At 37.4% G+C, this 17,836-nt stretch overlaps 1 protein-coding gene across 1 annotated transcript; it reads left to right on the top strand.

Annotated features, from left to right (window-relative positions):
• The first annotated feature begins 129 nt into the window (after positions 1–129).
• On the top strand, positions 130–11,191 carry LOC139120574 (nucleolar protein 56-like). Its single transcript, XM_070685081.1, has 10 exons — positions 130–246; positions 1,781–1,982; positions 4,813–4,974; positions 5,467–5,665; positions 6,187–6,374; positions 6,940–7,091; positions 7,270–7,370; positions 7,558–7,706; positions 9,004–9,125; positions 9,616–11,191. Exons 1-10 carry the CDS (start codon positions 244–246, stop codon positions 10,246–10,248), a joined length of 1,911 nt encoding a protein of 636 aa, XP_070541182.1. The 5' UTR covers positions 130–243; the 3' UTR covers positions 10,249–11,191.
• The last annotated feature ends 6,645 nt before the right edge of the window (positions 11,192–17,836 follow it).

Below are 17,836 nucleotides of genomic sequence, written 5' to 3'. Positions count from 1 at the left end.
AAGAGGGGATAATTTGATTAGATTTGCCCTGCAGACCTTAAATAGAACTGAAAGCAACGTCAATGAGAAGTCATGAATTGAGTAAGGTGCAGCGCTTGTATGTTGAATTCCCATGATGCTTCTTTAGCCACCATATTGGATTCTGGGATTGCAAGCACACCACGCTGTCTGGAGAGATTAACCTGAAAAGAAAAGAACTGTTGATCGTCGGTTGCTTCCCCGTTTCGGGGTTGTAAAATCGCCATGGTAAGAAAACAGAACAAAATGGTCATAGTCATTGACTTAAAATTAACTGTCCGCCGTTACTATTTGCGTGTGACTGAGAGTTCACTTCAAACTTTTGCGCCGAAGCCATAGCGTGTGTCCACCTTCTGAACACGTGAACCGCACTGCTGTGCCAGATTGGAAGAACCAACACCTCAAATTTTAAGGCCAGAGTTGCAATTGTTGATCAAGCTGCATCACTTTTGGAACTCGATGCTTACCCCAGCGAGCTTGTACGACCTTCAGGTTTATATTAATTTATAATTTACGCTGTGGAAAAGTACTGTCTCCAAAACGGATTGGGTACGATCATTGAGGTGCAATTAGACTCTCCACAGTCGCTGTGCCTTGTTTTGTGCGCGCCGCGATGGGCCTGCATTCGAAGGCTGTGCAGCTGTGAGCACGCGCTGCCAGACACAGCGACTGTCGGTTCTTGCAAGTATATGAATATTCATAAGGGTAGTGACCTCAAAAGAAACACCTATCTAACTGGGCGGAGAGAATATATACTAGTAGCTGGTAGACCTATATACGCGGTATGTTTTTATTTTTCATTTTTAATTTTATTTGGCTATGCTACCTGTCATTTTTGTTTTGATTAACGGATGTGTGGAGTTCTATAAAGTACCCGGATCAGGCAGAAATCCGACCGGTCGCTTGCAAGAACGTCCAGACCCTGGGATTCGCGTCGCGTCTCTGAAGGGCGCGCGCTTGTTCCAACAGGGAAGAACGCGAATCGCAGGGTCTCTGCCAGACTAAGGTGCAATGTGCGTAAGACATGATGATGGCAATTTTTATCAGGTATATTCAAAACCTCTAATAATGGGCAGGGAGATGTCTTAATCTGTTCACTGATTGATACTGGTCAAGCTTGGTCACTGAATTGTTTAATTGTTCTTGAAAATTTGGAAAGTTCTAAATTTTATATGAATGACTGAACTGAAGGAGTCTGATGAATATCATCCTGTGTGCAAGGCATAGCACAGCTGTGGAAAAGCCCCTCACCCTTGCCTTCCCAGGCAATTTTCCCCAGTGGATGATAGGTTTCTCTATATACATAATTTATTTTGGAAGGTTATTCACTTATTGCTTATAATATAACCACTGAAATTTTCCAATTCACTGTTTTTTACAATCAAAAGCATAGGTTATAAAGGTCATTAATGATTTCATAAATAATGGTCGTGCCCATTAAACTTGGAACATCGCTGAATCCAAATTACTGTTGGCAATAGAGAGACTCAAGTGATCAAGAGGTAGGGGCTATAGGAGGGCTTCATTATGTAGGTTCTGTTTTGACAATACTATGTGGGGCAAAAAGTTATTCTATATGCAGATAATGAGATACCTTGAAATGTTAAGATTTTTACATCTGCAAATCAAGTTGCGATATTTGCTATGGATGGTATCATTGACCCTCTATACTGTTCAATGTTTCATGGGTTTTGATATAGAAATCAAGCTTTTGACCGCCCATACCAAGCTCTATTCTTGATTTACTCATGTCTCTTTTCAGGGTTTGTTGGTTCTCTATGAGCATGCATCGGGTTATGGCCTGTTCTCAGTCACTGAAATGGAGGAGATCTCCATGCAACACCATCAAGTTGAGCAGAGTGTGGTAGACTTCGGTAAATTCTCATCCATGGTTAAACTCCAGGCATTCTGTCCATTCAAGACAGCAGGTGATGCATTGGATAATATAAACTGTATTTCAGAGGGTGAGTATTGTGTACAGGGGTGCATACATATGAGGTTGTCAAGACAAGGAGTCTCCTGATATCAAGGCACATCACCGGATATAGACTAACTTGTATGATTCTTTTTAACTTCACTGCTGGCATGTAGTGAGAATCTGCATACATTTTTCAACTGTAGATGGAAAAACATGGTGGAACCACTTTTACCCAATCTGATTAAAATCAGATGTAGAGTACGGCGACGTCTTTACTTACACGGTATTCTCTTGCTGTCGCCTCTCACTACATCTGACCAACTCCCATAGAAGGTCGCGTTCAAATCTCGCGCTCTGGCCAGAACAGCCGACCTATCAGAAGGCGCCTTACAGAGAACAATAGGTATGACTCGCAAGCATGCATATGCACGAAGAAGACGCACGAAAATCAGAAACATGCCTTTTATTAACAACTGTGCAAACAGAAATCATGTGGACCGACTTTGAGACTAGCCCTGCGTCCGATATGCTGTGTGTTCCCGGCGTAAACGCGGCCTCCCACTACAACCCTGCTGACTCTCACAGGAATACACAGCAACATCGGTCCCGAACTACTTTCGGCCAAATAACTCATTAGATAACGCCATTAGATAACGTTCATGCAAGATATGGCCGGTCCCTGGACACCTGACCGACCGTGAATCGCTGGTTAACGACGGTTTGGGACGAGAGCAAATTTTTGAATACACGGCTCAGAGGTCGGCCAGTTACGAGCTCGGCCAGTTACGAGCTCGGCCAGCTGGAGATGTCAGCCAGTAGGCGAACTCGGCCAGTAGGAGCATGGTTATATGATGAGACTATAGTGTTCTTCTATTTTCAAGGTCTCACCAAAGTTATAATGTGAAAGCGATGTCAATGTCATTCATGAGTGCGATAATGTTTGCAAATTTCCTTCTGCCATGGAGGTTACCTGGCTTCAACGCTAATTACACGATGACATCGGACGCAGTGTGGTACATCGTGTTTTGCTTTCCATTAAAAAACCTTTAAACCTGCAATTTACTACAGTCTAACCATAACATAAAACGTTATTCATCCAAAGTTCAACGATTAAGTCATTGTTACTGCCAATTTTTACCTCTCATCGTACGCCCTACTCACGGTCAGCAGAAACGCTGAGGCCGACCAATGTGTTTTTCAGAGTGGAACGTCTTCTCGTTGTTTTCTGAATATTCAACAAAATAACATCAAAAAACTAAAATTGGCATGCGTATAAAAGCATCTGTTGACTGTGAAGAGAAAATGTACGCCAGTGTTCTCCCCAGAAAAAAAATCATAGAATAGCGGCTAATTTGCATAAATTTACATAACAATACATTTGCATAGTGTGATATTTGAATTACTTTACCTAACATTTGTTAAAATGTCAAATCAAATGTACATGTACTGTACATAGCCATTTCCTAGGTTTTTATGTTGAAATATACATATTCTGAATGAGTTAGGTGGTCTGTAATCACCAACCAGCATCTTAGGGTATCCACCTATGATGTAGCAAAATGGCGATGTCTGCATGACTTAGACAGTGGTCCCAGATACACAGTAGACCTTAGTTGACAAGATTCACGACTTGAAAATGTCACATTTTTTCATTTTATGTTGTTTTGAACTGAATAGAGATGGATTCTTTGAACAACGGTTTGTATATGACTGGTTGGTAGATTATCATGAGTGGAAAAGACGTACCACTCGGTATACATTACAAGTATGTTGACGGACGGATGCACGCGGACATATGGACATGAACAGACACTTGCACATTCTGGAAAAGTAATTATTTTGAAGCATGAGGTTAATTTCAAGGGCCAACGGCTTTTATTTCCTTCTTTGGTTACGTTGACAAATTGAATTTGACAGCAGAGTGTATTTAGCATGTCCGTCTAAAAAAAATCAACAATGACTTTGAGCGTTTCACTCTGCACAACGTGCCTGGTAATTATGTATTCACGACATGACAGTCAGGCAATGAGTGGTCGGTCCAGTCCGTCCGACCGAAGCCGGGGGAATTACAAGTCGCCGGTACCTTGAAAGGTGGAAGGTGTGAAATTGTTCTGAAATTGTTTCAACCATTCATACAGATTCAAATGAGTAGCTGGCTGTTGTTGAAAATAAAGGACAGCATGTTGACAAACTGAACGAAGTTAGTCAAAACAAGGGTAGCGGAAACTGTTCTAAGCGTAGCGGGAACAATGAAAGAGTAGCAGGACAAAGTGTAAGCGTGGCGGGGCCACTACGCTAAAACTGGCTGGGGAGAACACTGTACGCAATCATGGCAAACCTCTCCCACTGGCCGAGTTGGTCGGCGCGGGCACTGGCCGACCTCTCTGGTCGCCGTACGCTACATCTGATTTTAATCAGATTGCACTGTTACCATACCAGAAATGAGGTTTGTTTTGAGGAATAAGATTTTGAAGACATTTAGGCCATCTTTTCCCCTTACCTGTCATAGAATATGGTAGTTTACTTACTGCCTCAACAGCCATATGTGAAGCATTTCTTTCGGCAAACATTTTCAAATTTTACAAAATAAATTTTAAATCTCGGTAGATTGTTTGCATACTGAATATAACAACTTTTTTACACTCTTGTAATGAGAATGTAAAGAGTACTTGGGCTATCAAACATCAAGTCAGCTGAAATCTTCCAAATTTTTTTTGTTCAGAAAATCTGCTAAGCCCGTGTATATTTAAATAATGATGCCTAAGATGCAAGGTGTGTAAATGCACAATAGACTCTGTACTGTCTGTATTATAATGAAGTCTGACAACTTTGAAGGGAAAACTCCATTGTCATAATCAAGTTTTGACCTGTTACAGGTATTCTTAGCAATGACTTGAAACTCTTTCTTGAGACAAATCTGCCAGCAAAGAGAAAGAAGGTCACCCTTGGTGTTGCTGATACAAGAATTGGAGGTGCTGTTACTGAAGCACTCGGTGTGTCTTGTCAGGCGTCAGGAGTGGTTCCTGAAATTATAAGAGGTAAGAAAACGGTGATGTCTGAAAATTTGTCTGTAGAAATACTTACAAACTATACTGTCATCTTTAAGTCTATGATATCTTATAGTAAGTCTGTAAGATATAATCCTTCATGATATTTTTAATCGGCATTTTCAACTAGAAAATGTCATTTGTAAAGCTGTATGATATCATACAAAGTCTGTAAGATATTATTTTTCATATTTTTTAATCAGCACTTTCAACTTCAGAATCCATGTTTCATTGTGCTCCCGACTACCGATGATATTCATGCAGCTAGACATGAACTTGATTTTAGTTCTCGGGATACCAACAACAGTTCCCCACTACTAAAGATAAACATAAGTTGTCACTGTGATTGATAATATCACATTCTGTAAAATCTCATCTGACTCCTTGTGTATTGTAGGTGTTTTTTACCACTTCCACAATGATTGATAATAATTAATATCACAAACTTCTGTCAAGTCTCGTCTCACTCCTTGTGTATTATAGGTGTTCGCTACCACTTCCACAAGTTACTCAAGGGCTGCACTAAGGAGGCAGAGTGCAAAGCACAGCTTGGACTTGGACACAGTTACTCCAGAGCCAAGGTCAAGTTCAATGTCAGCAGGGTTGATAACATGATAATCCAGTCTATCAGTTTATTAGATCAGTTGGATAAAGACATAAACACATTTAGTATGAGAATAAGGTAAGAAGAAAAATGTTTATTTTCCTTTTGAAATAGTGAGTAGCTGAGTGTGAAGTATGACTTTGTAAAACTGAGTGACTATCTCCATGAAGTATGTATTTGTCTTGAACCGATTAGTTGGTACTCAAACCTATGAAGGTGTTCTCTCAGACAGAGTGTGTCGTTGTCTAATGGTACCAAAATTGTGTGTAGTATTAATTTCATCAGCATGGATTGGAAGAGTCCTCTCATCGGTCAGAATTGCATATTGCTAACTAGTCATATTGGGTAAAACAGTAAAGCATAACATGTCCTGTGTACAATATTTTGAAGGACATGTTTTACTGATAGACCTTAACATTTGAAGACCCCTAAAAACAAAGAGAAGTAAGAAGTTTCTGACTTTTCTTACATATGTACAAAGTGATGTGTCAAAAGTGATTTTTCAGGAACCATAGTTTCCATGCTTGAACAAATTGAACGGCAGCCATATTTATATTTTAGCAATGTTATTGTTTACTAACATTTCTTTCTGTTACCAGGGAATGGTACTCTTATCATTTTCCAGAGCTTGTGAAAATAGTCAATGATAACGTAATGTACGCCCATGTTGCTAAGTATGTGAAAAGTCGCAAAGATTTGACAGAGGAGAAGTTGGAAGGCTTGGAGGAAATCGTGATGGACAGTGCCAAGGTTAAAGCCATCTTTGATTCATCAAGGAGTTCTATGGGTAAGCAGTATAGATGTGTTACATCATTTACTTTTTTCTGGTGGGTAGTAGTTCTGTTGAGGTATGTGTATGTGTTGATCGTACCCATTCACAACTTGCTCTTCTAACACAGCAAATACACAGAATCTGTTCCAGCTTTGGATTAAATATTCACCTTGACATGCTAGTACTCATTAGAGCAGATTTGACACTATCCTGACAAGCTTATGACAGTGTGAAATGAGAAAGAACGTATGTGGGTAACCATTACTGATTGAAGTGACATGAGTGTGTACAGTAGATTCATTTGTGTCACCATCTTCTGCCAGCCATAACACTTGCAAAGTCTGGTTGATATATTTAGTGATCATCTATGAGTGAATTTCCCTGTAAACTTCAAACCATCCACAGCATGAATATCTGTTTGCATGAGTGAAAAGCAATACTCCACTTTACAAATGAATGGTACACTATACCTTAATCTTACAATACATCTTTTTAGAAATGCACATCACAAAACCTTGCATGAGAAAGACTCTTATCTGTTTGGCCATGAAATTGAATTTCTTTCATTTTCTTGTTTCAGGTATGGACATATCACCCATAGATCTTATAAACATAGAAAGCTTTGCATCAAGGGTGATAGCACTGTCAAATTACAGAAAACAGTTACATACATACTTGAGGGAGAAGATGTCAGCTGTTGCGCCAAATTTATCAACACTGATTGGTGATCAGGTAAAATTTATTCAGTGTTTTTTGCAGTTTCACAATTCATATTTTTTTTGCCCACATTGACATTGCACACATTTGTCTTGACAAACCTCTAATTAATATCACCACATGTACGATACCTGGAAAACTTGTTTGTTTGATTACCGTGTAAGCTGTAGTGATGTTTTGTTTGGTATTTCAGGTTGGTGCCCGTCTAATATCGCATGCTGGTAGTTTGACCAATCTTGCCAAATATCCGGCATCCACTGTCCAGATCTTAGGTGCTGAAAAGGCTCTATTCAGGTGAGGAACTGTGGTCATCTATCGTTGTTTTGATGATATTACATGTCCACTGTTTGCCATAGCCCAGTAAACCTAATCTATTACACTGTCAAAGATGACTGGAGGAAAGTTTAGATTTTATATCACTTTCATGATTTTCACTCACTGCATGATGTTATACTTCACACTTGTTTGTATATGTTCACAGAGCACTGAAGACCAAAGGAAATACGCCCAAATACGGCTTACTGTTCCATTCCACATTCATCGGTAGAGCTGGTGCTAAAAACAAGGGTAGAATTTCTCGCTACCTTGCAAACAAGTGTTCAATAGCATCCAGGATAGATTGCTTTTCCGGTAAGTTGATGTCTTCCATGTAAAATACCCCACAATATTTTACAACAGCATTACAAAGCATTCTTGATTCTCATTGATGTGTTTGTTCCCTAGTTATAGATGTTCTTGAAGATCATTTAGCAAATACTGACAATACTGCATTTTGTATAGTTGTAGTAATATGCTCATTAAATTACAACACGCCCTCTTTCGTCTGCACAAAAATTACTGCTAAGTATCGAATTATCTGAACTGAGGAAGCATTGTATTGTTGTGAATACAACTGATTGTGATACAAGTAGTATTAATTTTCATATTTAGTGATTACAATTTATATATGGATGTAGTGAATGAGTTAGTAGTGTTATATACGTTGATAGGTTTGATCGTCGAAAGTCACTTTTACAAGTAAGGTAAATACACCTTAGGGATAAAATTCTGACTCTCAACATTTTGCTGTTTTGCCTCTTGTCCGGACTTAATTTTGACTCCCGTGGAGTTTTTGTAAAAATCACAGTATAGCAGCCATCTTGAATTTCAAACATCATGAATTTTAGGTAATTAGTTTCTTGAAAACCCAAACATTGCAGGGTGACCCTAATTTTTATACTTGATTATGAAAGGGAATGACACGTTGAGGCAAAAGTCAAAAGTGTTCAGTTTCAAGGCTTATATTACCTTAATATCTAATAGACTAGTACGTTGCTGTGTTCTCAAGCTTCCTAACATCTGTGTAGAATTCAGTCACCTTTTGATAGATATTTCAATATTTATTTTAACTTTTCTGTTTCTGTAAATTCCAAGGAAATAGTTCACCAAACATAGTTTGTACATAAAAAATATTCATGTTTATAGATTATGAAGGAATGAAATTGTTCATAACATGCAATTTATGAATATTCAACAATGAACCATTATTACGGCATTGCACATTTTAAAACATTAACAAATTTATACTTGTTGCTGTGAGGCTGTGCTTTGAGCATTGGAAGATCACGACAAGTGATGCATTTTGACTTTGTCTTTGTACTGTCTCAATACAGTACATTATGCAAGACAAATGCTAGATTAATCCCAGCTTCCCTCTCCACCAAGATTTCTCTTCGAACAGTGAGATCTCTTGACTAAATCAGGAAGCACAGACATGTCTAAGTTGAGGCAATAGTCAAAAGCGTTCAGTTTCAAGGCTTATATTACCTTAACATATAATAGACTAGAACGTTGCTGTGTTCACAAGCTTCCTAACATCCGTGTAGAATTCAAAATACCTGTCCTCACTTGTCACACTTGCCCTCCTGACTGTTTTTTTTCTCATCAGAGTTTCCAACATCGGTTTTTGGTGAGAAGTTGAGAGAGCAGGTTGAAGATCGACTGAAATTTTACGAAACTGGTGAAGCTCCGAGGAAGAACGTTGACGTCATGAAAGAAGCAGTATCTGCAGTGAGTCAACACAATCACCTTTGATTGACATTTAACTTTTCTGTTTCTTTAAATACCAAGGAAATTGTTCACCAAACATAGTTTGTACATGGAAAAATATTCAGATTTATAGATTATGAAGGAATGAAATTGTTCATAACATGCAATTTATGAATATTCAACAATTAGCCATTATCACGGCATTGCACATTTTAAAACATTGACAAATTTATACTTGTTGCTGTGAGGCTGTGCTTTGAGCATTATAAGATCACGACAAGTGATGCATTTTGACTTTGTGGTTGTACTGTCTCAATACAGTACATTATGCAAGACAGAATGCGAGATTAATCCCAGCTTCCCTCTCCACCAAGATTTCTCTTCGAACAGTGAGATCTCTTGACTAAATCAGGAAGCACAGACATGTTTCAGGATGAAATTTTCAAATTGTTCTGTTAGTTACTTGCTGTGTAGCCTGTATGTTAATCACGGCAGTTGTCTGTTCTTACAGGCAGCAGAGCTGGAATCAAGTGAGAAGAAAAAGAAGAAGAAAAAGAAGCGGAAATCAGAAGCCGTGGAAGAGGAGGAGACTGAAGAACAGACTCCAAAGAAGAAAAAGAAAAGAAAGTCAGAAGCTGCAGAAGAAGCAGTGGCTGATGACAAACCAACCCCAATGGAGGGAGTCACTGAGGGTGCAACTCCTAAGAAAAAGAAAAAGACAGAAGATGTTGAAGAAGTTGTAGAGGAGACACCAAAGACCAAACAGAAGAAGAAGAAAAAGTCAAAAGAAAAAAGTGGTGGTGGTGATGCAGACGAAAGCATAATCAAAGATGCAGATGACAGTGTTGTCATGGAAACACCGACCACAACGCCAGCTTCAGGAAAGAAGAAGAAGAAAAAGTCCAAAGAGAAGAAAGAGGGTGATGCAAATGTTAGTGTGACACAAGACGCAGATGAAAGTATTGTCATGGAGACAGAGGTTACGTCAGCGTCAGGGAAAAAGAAAAAGTCCAAAAAGTCTAAAGAGAAAAAAGATTCAGAGGAGAACTTACCCAATGGTGGTGATGACAGTGTTGTCATGGAGACAGAGGCCACCCCAACCTCAGCCAAAAAGAAGAAGAAGAAAAAGAAACAAGATGACTGAATGAAGAATTAAATTCTTGGATCCTTTAACTTTTGAAACATCAACAGAAGTAAACAATCCTAAGTCAAAATGGCTGACAAGAAGACAGATTTTAGGAAAAACTCATGAAAGGTTGTGAAAATGTTAAGATTAGACTTTTGAAGTTTAGACTCCTACTCATGTACTGCTTCACACAAATATTTTATTTTCATATTTCTATACTTACACCGTCACAGCTGTCTTTGCTGGTGTTGATTTGAACCTCACATAACTTAAGATCTCATGGAAATGGTTACATGTAAGCATTGAATATCTACCCTCCTGAAATATTTTTGTACTTTACATCTGAAGTTGTCATTTTTCTTTTCTGAACATCCACACTGCCCAGGCCAAGTTATCCTTCTCCAGACTATTTATGGAATACTGTACAAGCCATTGATGTGTTTATCTTTTGTTTGATCCAAGTAAGTGAAGCATGATGGGAGTTGACTGGCGTGAGATTCTTAAATATTTTAATGAAGAAACCTTTACCTTCCCATATAAGATGACCAGGGTACAGAGAATGGGAAACAATCAAGGACTTCAGTTGGTTGACCTTTCTGAAATTTTTTATGAAAAACTTGAGTCCATATTTTTGTTTTTGACCTTTAAGCATACTGAACTGCTTCCACAACTTGGTATCTGCGGCATCACATACAAACACAGTAATGGTAGTCAAGATTTTAATCCCAGGCCAGTTTAGTATGCCATCATCAACACTGCTATTACATATATTGGTATATGTTTAGTCTCATGTCTTACACAAAAAGATTGCTTGGTAATAACTTTGCCAGAGACCATTTTGTCGTACTGTAAAAAGTAGATGATAAAATATGTTGTGGCAGTCAGGTTTATTTTAACAAATCATGACTGTATGAAGTTGACTAAGTACGTACATTGAATATTAAACATCTTATTAAATCCATCCTATTTGTGTTGTGTAGTACTGTCATCTTATTTCAGTAGACCTACACATGTCAAGCATGGTTCTGTGTCTGGTCAGAATATAACTTCAAATTACCAAACTATTTACCTCAAGACTGCCCACTCTGCAGAGAAAAAATTCAGACACTTTTAATACAGTCATCACAAATGCTGGCTGGGATGTCTCCATTTTCTCCTTGTTTACACATTTTCATAGAGTGCGTCAAGTGATTCGCCGGAACATGTGTGTTGCCTTTTCCATATTCCAGTTAGTAAATTCATAACCCTGATCTCTTCTCCTCTAAAATCTATGAAACCAAAGGAGAACTACCAAGTAGTCTGAAGCAGATTTAAAACAACTTCATTTTTCACTCTTCACTTTCTGGTCATTACACTGCAACCATCCCATCGCCATCCCAGACTCCTTACATGTATGCAACTGGTGAAACAATACCTAATTAACTCTACGCATGAGGGATATATTGACATTTCTAACACCACCTGTACACAAGTCTAATCACATCCTCACAATACTGAGTGACTGACTATATGTTTCTCTGAGTGCAGTCTTGAGTCCTGAAGTGGTTGATCCAGATCGCTTTCCTTTTTTTTTTTTCACAATGCCCAACTTCGAACAACACTTAATGTTTAATTCTTAAAGTGTAATAGAATTCATTTACAGAAGATGCCAATTAAGTCTTGTTAATATACAAATCTAATGAGCCTGGTGTTTCATGCAATAGGATTTACCACACAACACACACTGAAGATCCCTCATTTGAGTGAACAGCCAAGAGCGCCCTCAAGTGATGGATCTTGTCTTCCAACACTATTGTGACCATTTCCCAAGTCTGTATTAAAGCTCCATAAGCTGTATCTTTTGGCTATTTTTTCAGAACTTTTTTTCGTGGTTTCCCTACACTTTCTGCATTGAATGCCAAGTATTTAGCTTATCAACACAGCCTATATGAGTATAATCTCCATTGTTATTGTTGAAGATCGCACTAAAGTCTGGACTAGAATTCATTCGTAAACAATAAACAATGATCACTACACACATACAAGCTGTGTTGACAAAAAGAATACTCGAAATTTCAACATGACAAACAGATTAGGGTCAGACAAGGTAGTTGATATACAGAAGCAGAATACTGAGAAACTTGCCACAAGTTACAGCTTATGTCCCTTTCACAGTGCATCTTTGAGACACTTCCAGCCTCTTCTTGGCAAAAAATTGCACTAGTTTAGCCAAATCACAGTCCCTCTATCACAGACCATGACCAAATGACATTGATGCAAATTTCGGGATTCTCCAAACACCTATTTATCCGTACATGGTGTATAGAGGGACTGTGCTGAAAACAACTGTGAAGCACATACATACATAGTTCTAGTACAGTGTTGGCGTAACCCATGGCATGCACAATTATTTTAAAACCAGGACACTGGCACTTCTTTGAGGAAATACCCCTTGTTAAACCAACAGATCCATTTGCACCTGGAAAGAGATTTCCATCAGGCAGTCAAATGGTTTTAATAATTTAATATTGGAGTAAACTTTTTACAATCAGAAAGGAAGGCCAATCTGTACTAGCCTGTAAGTATGAATATTTAATTTTTTTACAAGGCCATCAGGGACAGGGTGACCAGGGGTCTTAAATTGAAGTTTTGGTTTGGTAAGTACAGTGCGATCTCATCTAGCCAAATTACAAGGATCTTTCAAACTCCTCTTAGGCACTGTTTTTCTATTACACGAACACACAAGAAAAAAATAAAATTTAACACACGAAATGTTTCAAATAAACAAAATTGTTTATTGTCATGATCGGAATTCCTTAATACATGGCATGCAGGTACAGATTAAAACAAGACAAAAGTGAAAACAAAAGAAAGTTTAGAACACACCCTGCACAACATGCCTCCATACCAAACACTTCAACAAAGTTGAAGAAAACAAAATGGGGCGGGGAGGATTTTGGTAATCATTGCAATTATCAGATGACGACTATTGCACGAACGTACATTTATATTAAGAACTGAGATGTAATATTATGAAGTATTCTGTCAATACAAATCTGACCTGAATCTAAATCCCTTTCAGTTGTCAAAAGACAAAAGTGAGTTAACTGCATTCACATTCTCACATTACAATTTGCATCTAAACCATATTACCATCAGCAGATGTTCAGACACTTATATGCAAATTTGGTGAGTGAGCAGTAAACATTTACATTCCAAGTTGTAATCTGCCTGTAGTATTTTTATTAATTACAAGCCACTGAGAACTAGCTTTCCCTGGCATTTCGTTGACAGGTGAATGGAACTGAATCATATTTGGGGAGGGGAATCATGCATCAACTTACAGAATTGTCAAATCAAAGTGTTTTCGCTATTGCAATGTTGATAAAAATCACCCTGAAATTGATTCAATACTGATCTATTCAACGCTTGACTAGCAGGCATTTCAAATTCACACTTGGCAAAAAAGTAAAAATCCCATCCTCTCAGGACAAATTTTTAGCCAAACAAAATTCAAGAATTTGTCATGCATGTCTAGTCTACAATTTCTCTGGCATTTGGGAACAAAAAACTACCTTTTGGCCCAAGGACATGCCAGAGAGATCGCAGACTAGATGTATTAAAAGGTACAGAACTATGGTCTTCAAACAACACACTGGATTAGGATACTGTGAAACAGGGGTGACAGGGTGATAAACTTTTTTACTGCTAAATCTTGGTACAACCCTATTGTGTTCAAAGGGACAGTTGGATCTCAATATGAGTAAATTGGAGGGGGGGGGGGTCAAAAAATGAAAGGCATCATGGAAATATAGTCTTTATCAATTGAATATCAGAAACATAACACCTAGATTTAAAGGTCTCACAGATGGAATACTGTAAAGTATAGTTTACAATAAACATCTTGATAAATACAAAACAAAACAAACACAACCTAGATAAAAATCGGTGGCATATGAAATAAATATTTTAAAAAACCCTTATACAGAATTATGAACTGTAAACTTTTTTTAAAAAGTTCATGATAGGACCACAGTTCAAATGGCTGATTTTGAAAAACATCTTGGTTTCAATAAAGAAAGAGTCAAATACAAGTTCACTGTCTTGTCTACACTTGTACAAAAGTTGACAATTGACATGTCGCCGAAAGCCTAGAACTGTATCAACTTATCAAGTAGCGGACTAAATTAGTAAACAACAACTTAAAACACCATTGCATCACAAACTAACATAAATTATAAAAAGTTGAAACATGCTTTCATTCAGTTCATTTCAAAATAGGTTGTAAAAAGTTGACTAAAACACCGACTTTGATATGTGTACAGCAAGCGCCAAAAGCAGCATCGAATAATGCCATTTTGAAATTTCTGATTTCCTACATTACAATGTTACAATTTTCTCCAATTATTATTGTCACATTCCTGAAAGTTTGAAAAAACATTTGGCAAGTACTTTATAAATTTTGCCTTGGTGCTAAGATTTTGAAGGATGCATAAGAAACACCAATGTGCAAACACTAGAAAATGTCAATATTTCTGACGTGACAAATAACGTAGAGAAAATGTGATTATAACTGTTAGTGGATGTATTTGAATCTAAAAATTACTGTGTATCACGGGCAAGATACAAGATACGCAAAACTTTCAATGTGAGTGAAAAGTACGTCACAGAGTTTGAATCAGCTGTAGCCAGATTTGTCATTTTGATCAAAAACAAAACTTGTTTATTGGCATCTCCAAGAAAAGTCACAGAGCTAAGGTGAATAGTGATACTTTGACTGGGTCACAGATCAAAGTATTGTTATGTACTGAATTTTATTTATAGCTGAGCTCCATTGAGGTTTTCTAGCCTCGAAAGCCTCGAAACTGCTGAGAAATTTTCAAAAGCGATGCATTGCTTCTATGTCAACCTAGATTCTTATGCTGAAACCTGACAAAAAAGGAAAGTGTTTTCAAAATAAAGTTGTGAAACTCTGGCAGGGGTATGGCTTTTCCTGACCACTAAAAATTGTAACAATCCCATGGATTGATCAATTGTACTCACATGATGGAAAATTCCAGAAAACTGGAACATGAAGACGGGTTCAGTGACACCAAAATAATAAATGAAGTATATTATTATTATTATTATAGACTTTATTTCGGACTCATTGTCCATATAACAACAAAAAAAAGAATAATACAAAGTTGATAATGCCCTATGTGTGCCACTTTGACTACAATCTGACTTTGAACTTTGATTTATTAAGGGGAAATTGTAGATTTGACAAAACAGCAGGATGAAAAGAATCCTTATGAAATAAGTTCTTGTATATTATAGCAACAAGTGTGGATATCATGACTGTACTCTGTCCATAGGATTTTATCACACACTGGGATAAGAAATGCTAATATGACAGAAGAACTTTTGTACATGTATTCATTGTTGATGTGATCTCTTCAAAGTGAAAGTGAATCTGGAAAACTGCATTCATCATTCATGATTCACAGTTTTATGATCAAATACTCCTGTCAACAGGTACGTATATATTGAAGTGACTCCACTGAACTACAGCATGGGCGAGAAGTGTTAAGCTGGTGTAAAAAAAATTATCAACACCACAGTAGTAATATGATCAACTGGAAAATCCTGGCTGCCAAGTCTTGCTGAAAACTTATGAAAATCAAATGAAGATGAAGAAATGCTCTCTTCCGAGTTCTGTGCAAAGTCCCCAAAGGACATGAGTTGTCTCTCAATTGCTGGGTCATATCAGTAGGAACCATTGGTACATGTCTAAAGCAATCATGCTTTGGGTGTTCATGGTAAAACAATCTCTGTGTTGTGAGACTAAAACTTTCTCTGATTCATTTTGACAGAAACCTTGGTTAACTCGGATGCCAAACATGTATTATCTATGCAATAATAAAGCACACCCAGCGATGAGTATACCACAAGATTTTGACCAGTTCACAAAATATATGCACATGCAATAGTCTATGCAAATGTGTTGTGAAGTGGTCAACTGTAAGTGATATATTCATCGCTGAGGTGATTTATAACTATATCAAAACAATATATTGAATTTTTGGCATGGAACATTATAAAAGGCATTTTTCTCCAAGAGTTAATGAGTTCCATCTGTGCATATCGCAAATATACCACTGTTATTTTCATGTCAAGACCAACCAGATTGCAGTTAACAAACTATTCTACCATACAGTATATTGATGGTGCAAACGCAGTGATCTGACTGGTAAAAATGCGAAAAGAACTATGGTATATTCACGATATAGCACAGTTGGCACACGAGCAAGCTCTCAGCAAGAGGAAAAATTGTCTTTTTGACATTCCATGTCCGAATTTCAATATATTGTTATGATATAATATTGCTCGTGCATATATGTCAAAAACTGGTCAAAATCTTGTGGTATACCATTGCTTATTACTTAAGTATACAGAGGAAGGTACTGCCATGCAGGTATAGCATCGGAATCAAAGCATCCATGTTGATTAGACCATGACTTAAGAACAATAATACTGAAATAGAAAGCAAACTAAGAGAAAAATTACCTTTGCATTATCATACCAGTTCACCTGCCTACTACAAACATCTTGAAATAATACAATTTTACAAGTGACTCTGATCACTGATTTATCACTACAACTCATATATATGACTAATATTCCTCAATAAAATACACACTATGTACATGTGTAACGTGCAATAAATTAAAATTACATATTGCAAGTACACTATAAAAGTGATATTACAATCATATCACACTTGGGACAAAACGCCAAATCTAAATGAAAGATATACAGTTGGTATGGTGCCTATTTGACCTAAGACCTCAACACGGCTGCCCTTGTTTTCTTCCCATATCCCCACTCTTTATTCATTATCTATAGTTTAACTTGAAATTCCCGTCACATTATGAAATTATGCAAATTTGACGTTAAATATTCCATCCAAAATGAAACCCCTTTACCCTTTCACCCCCAGTTCCCTGTGTACAGGTCCAACTTTACCATAGAAAACAATGGATTTGGGATAAACCATAGCGGTGAAAGGGTTAAACCGTGACTTTCATTTCACCTGCCACTGCTGTGCATTTTAACATCTTAACGGATCTTGATTTTACAATATTTTGGCTTTCAACAATAATGTGGTATTCACCCTAGACAGAGAGTATTAATAAAAACGTCACACAAGATAAATTAAACTGCTCAATATATTAATCTAACATATTATATTTCATCACCCACAAGCTTCAGTTGTAAGCTACATATTTCCCTCACCACTCTTCAAACACTATTACAGATTTCTCACAACACTATTCACCCAATCTGCAATTCATGTTAAGTTGAACATGCTCATGTTTCTGAAACTTCAATTCGTTCACTCAATAGTTGACCTGCCATTACCCTGTGACCTGACCTTTGACCCAACAGGTCACAGCAGATACTTAATCCAAATCTTATGATAATTCCCTATATCAGCATTACTTATGATTGTGAATACAGAAATTTTACTTTGCATCCATGTTCCTTCAATGCCAATACCTTATTCACCATCTGTGTTAGAGTATAGCTGTTTTATGGCATTTCAAATATAGTGTGAATTGATGTTTGAAAAGTCATCCAAGAA

Source organism: Ptychodera flava, chromosome 20 (genome assembly GCF_041260155.1).
Source record: "Ptychodera flava strain L36383 chromosome 20, AS_Pfla_20210202, whole genome shotgun sequence".
Taxonomy (NCBI): domain Eukaryota; kingdom Metazoa; phylum Hemichordata; class Enteropneusta; family Ptychoderidae; genus Ptychodera; species Ptychodera flava.
The sequence above is the reverse complement of the archived record's forward strand: the minus strand, read 5'-3'. Positions and strand labels throughout refer to the sequence as shown.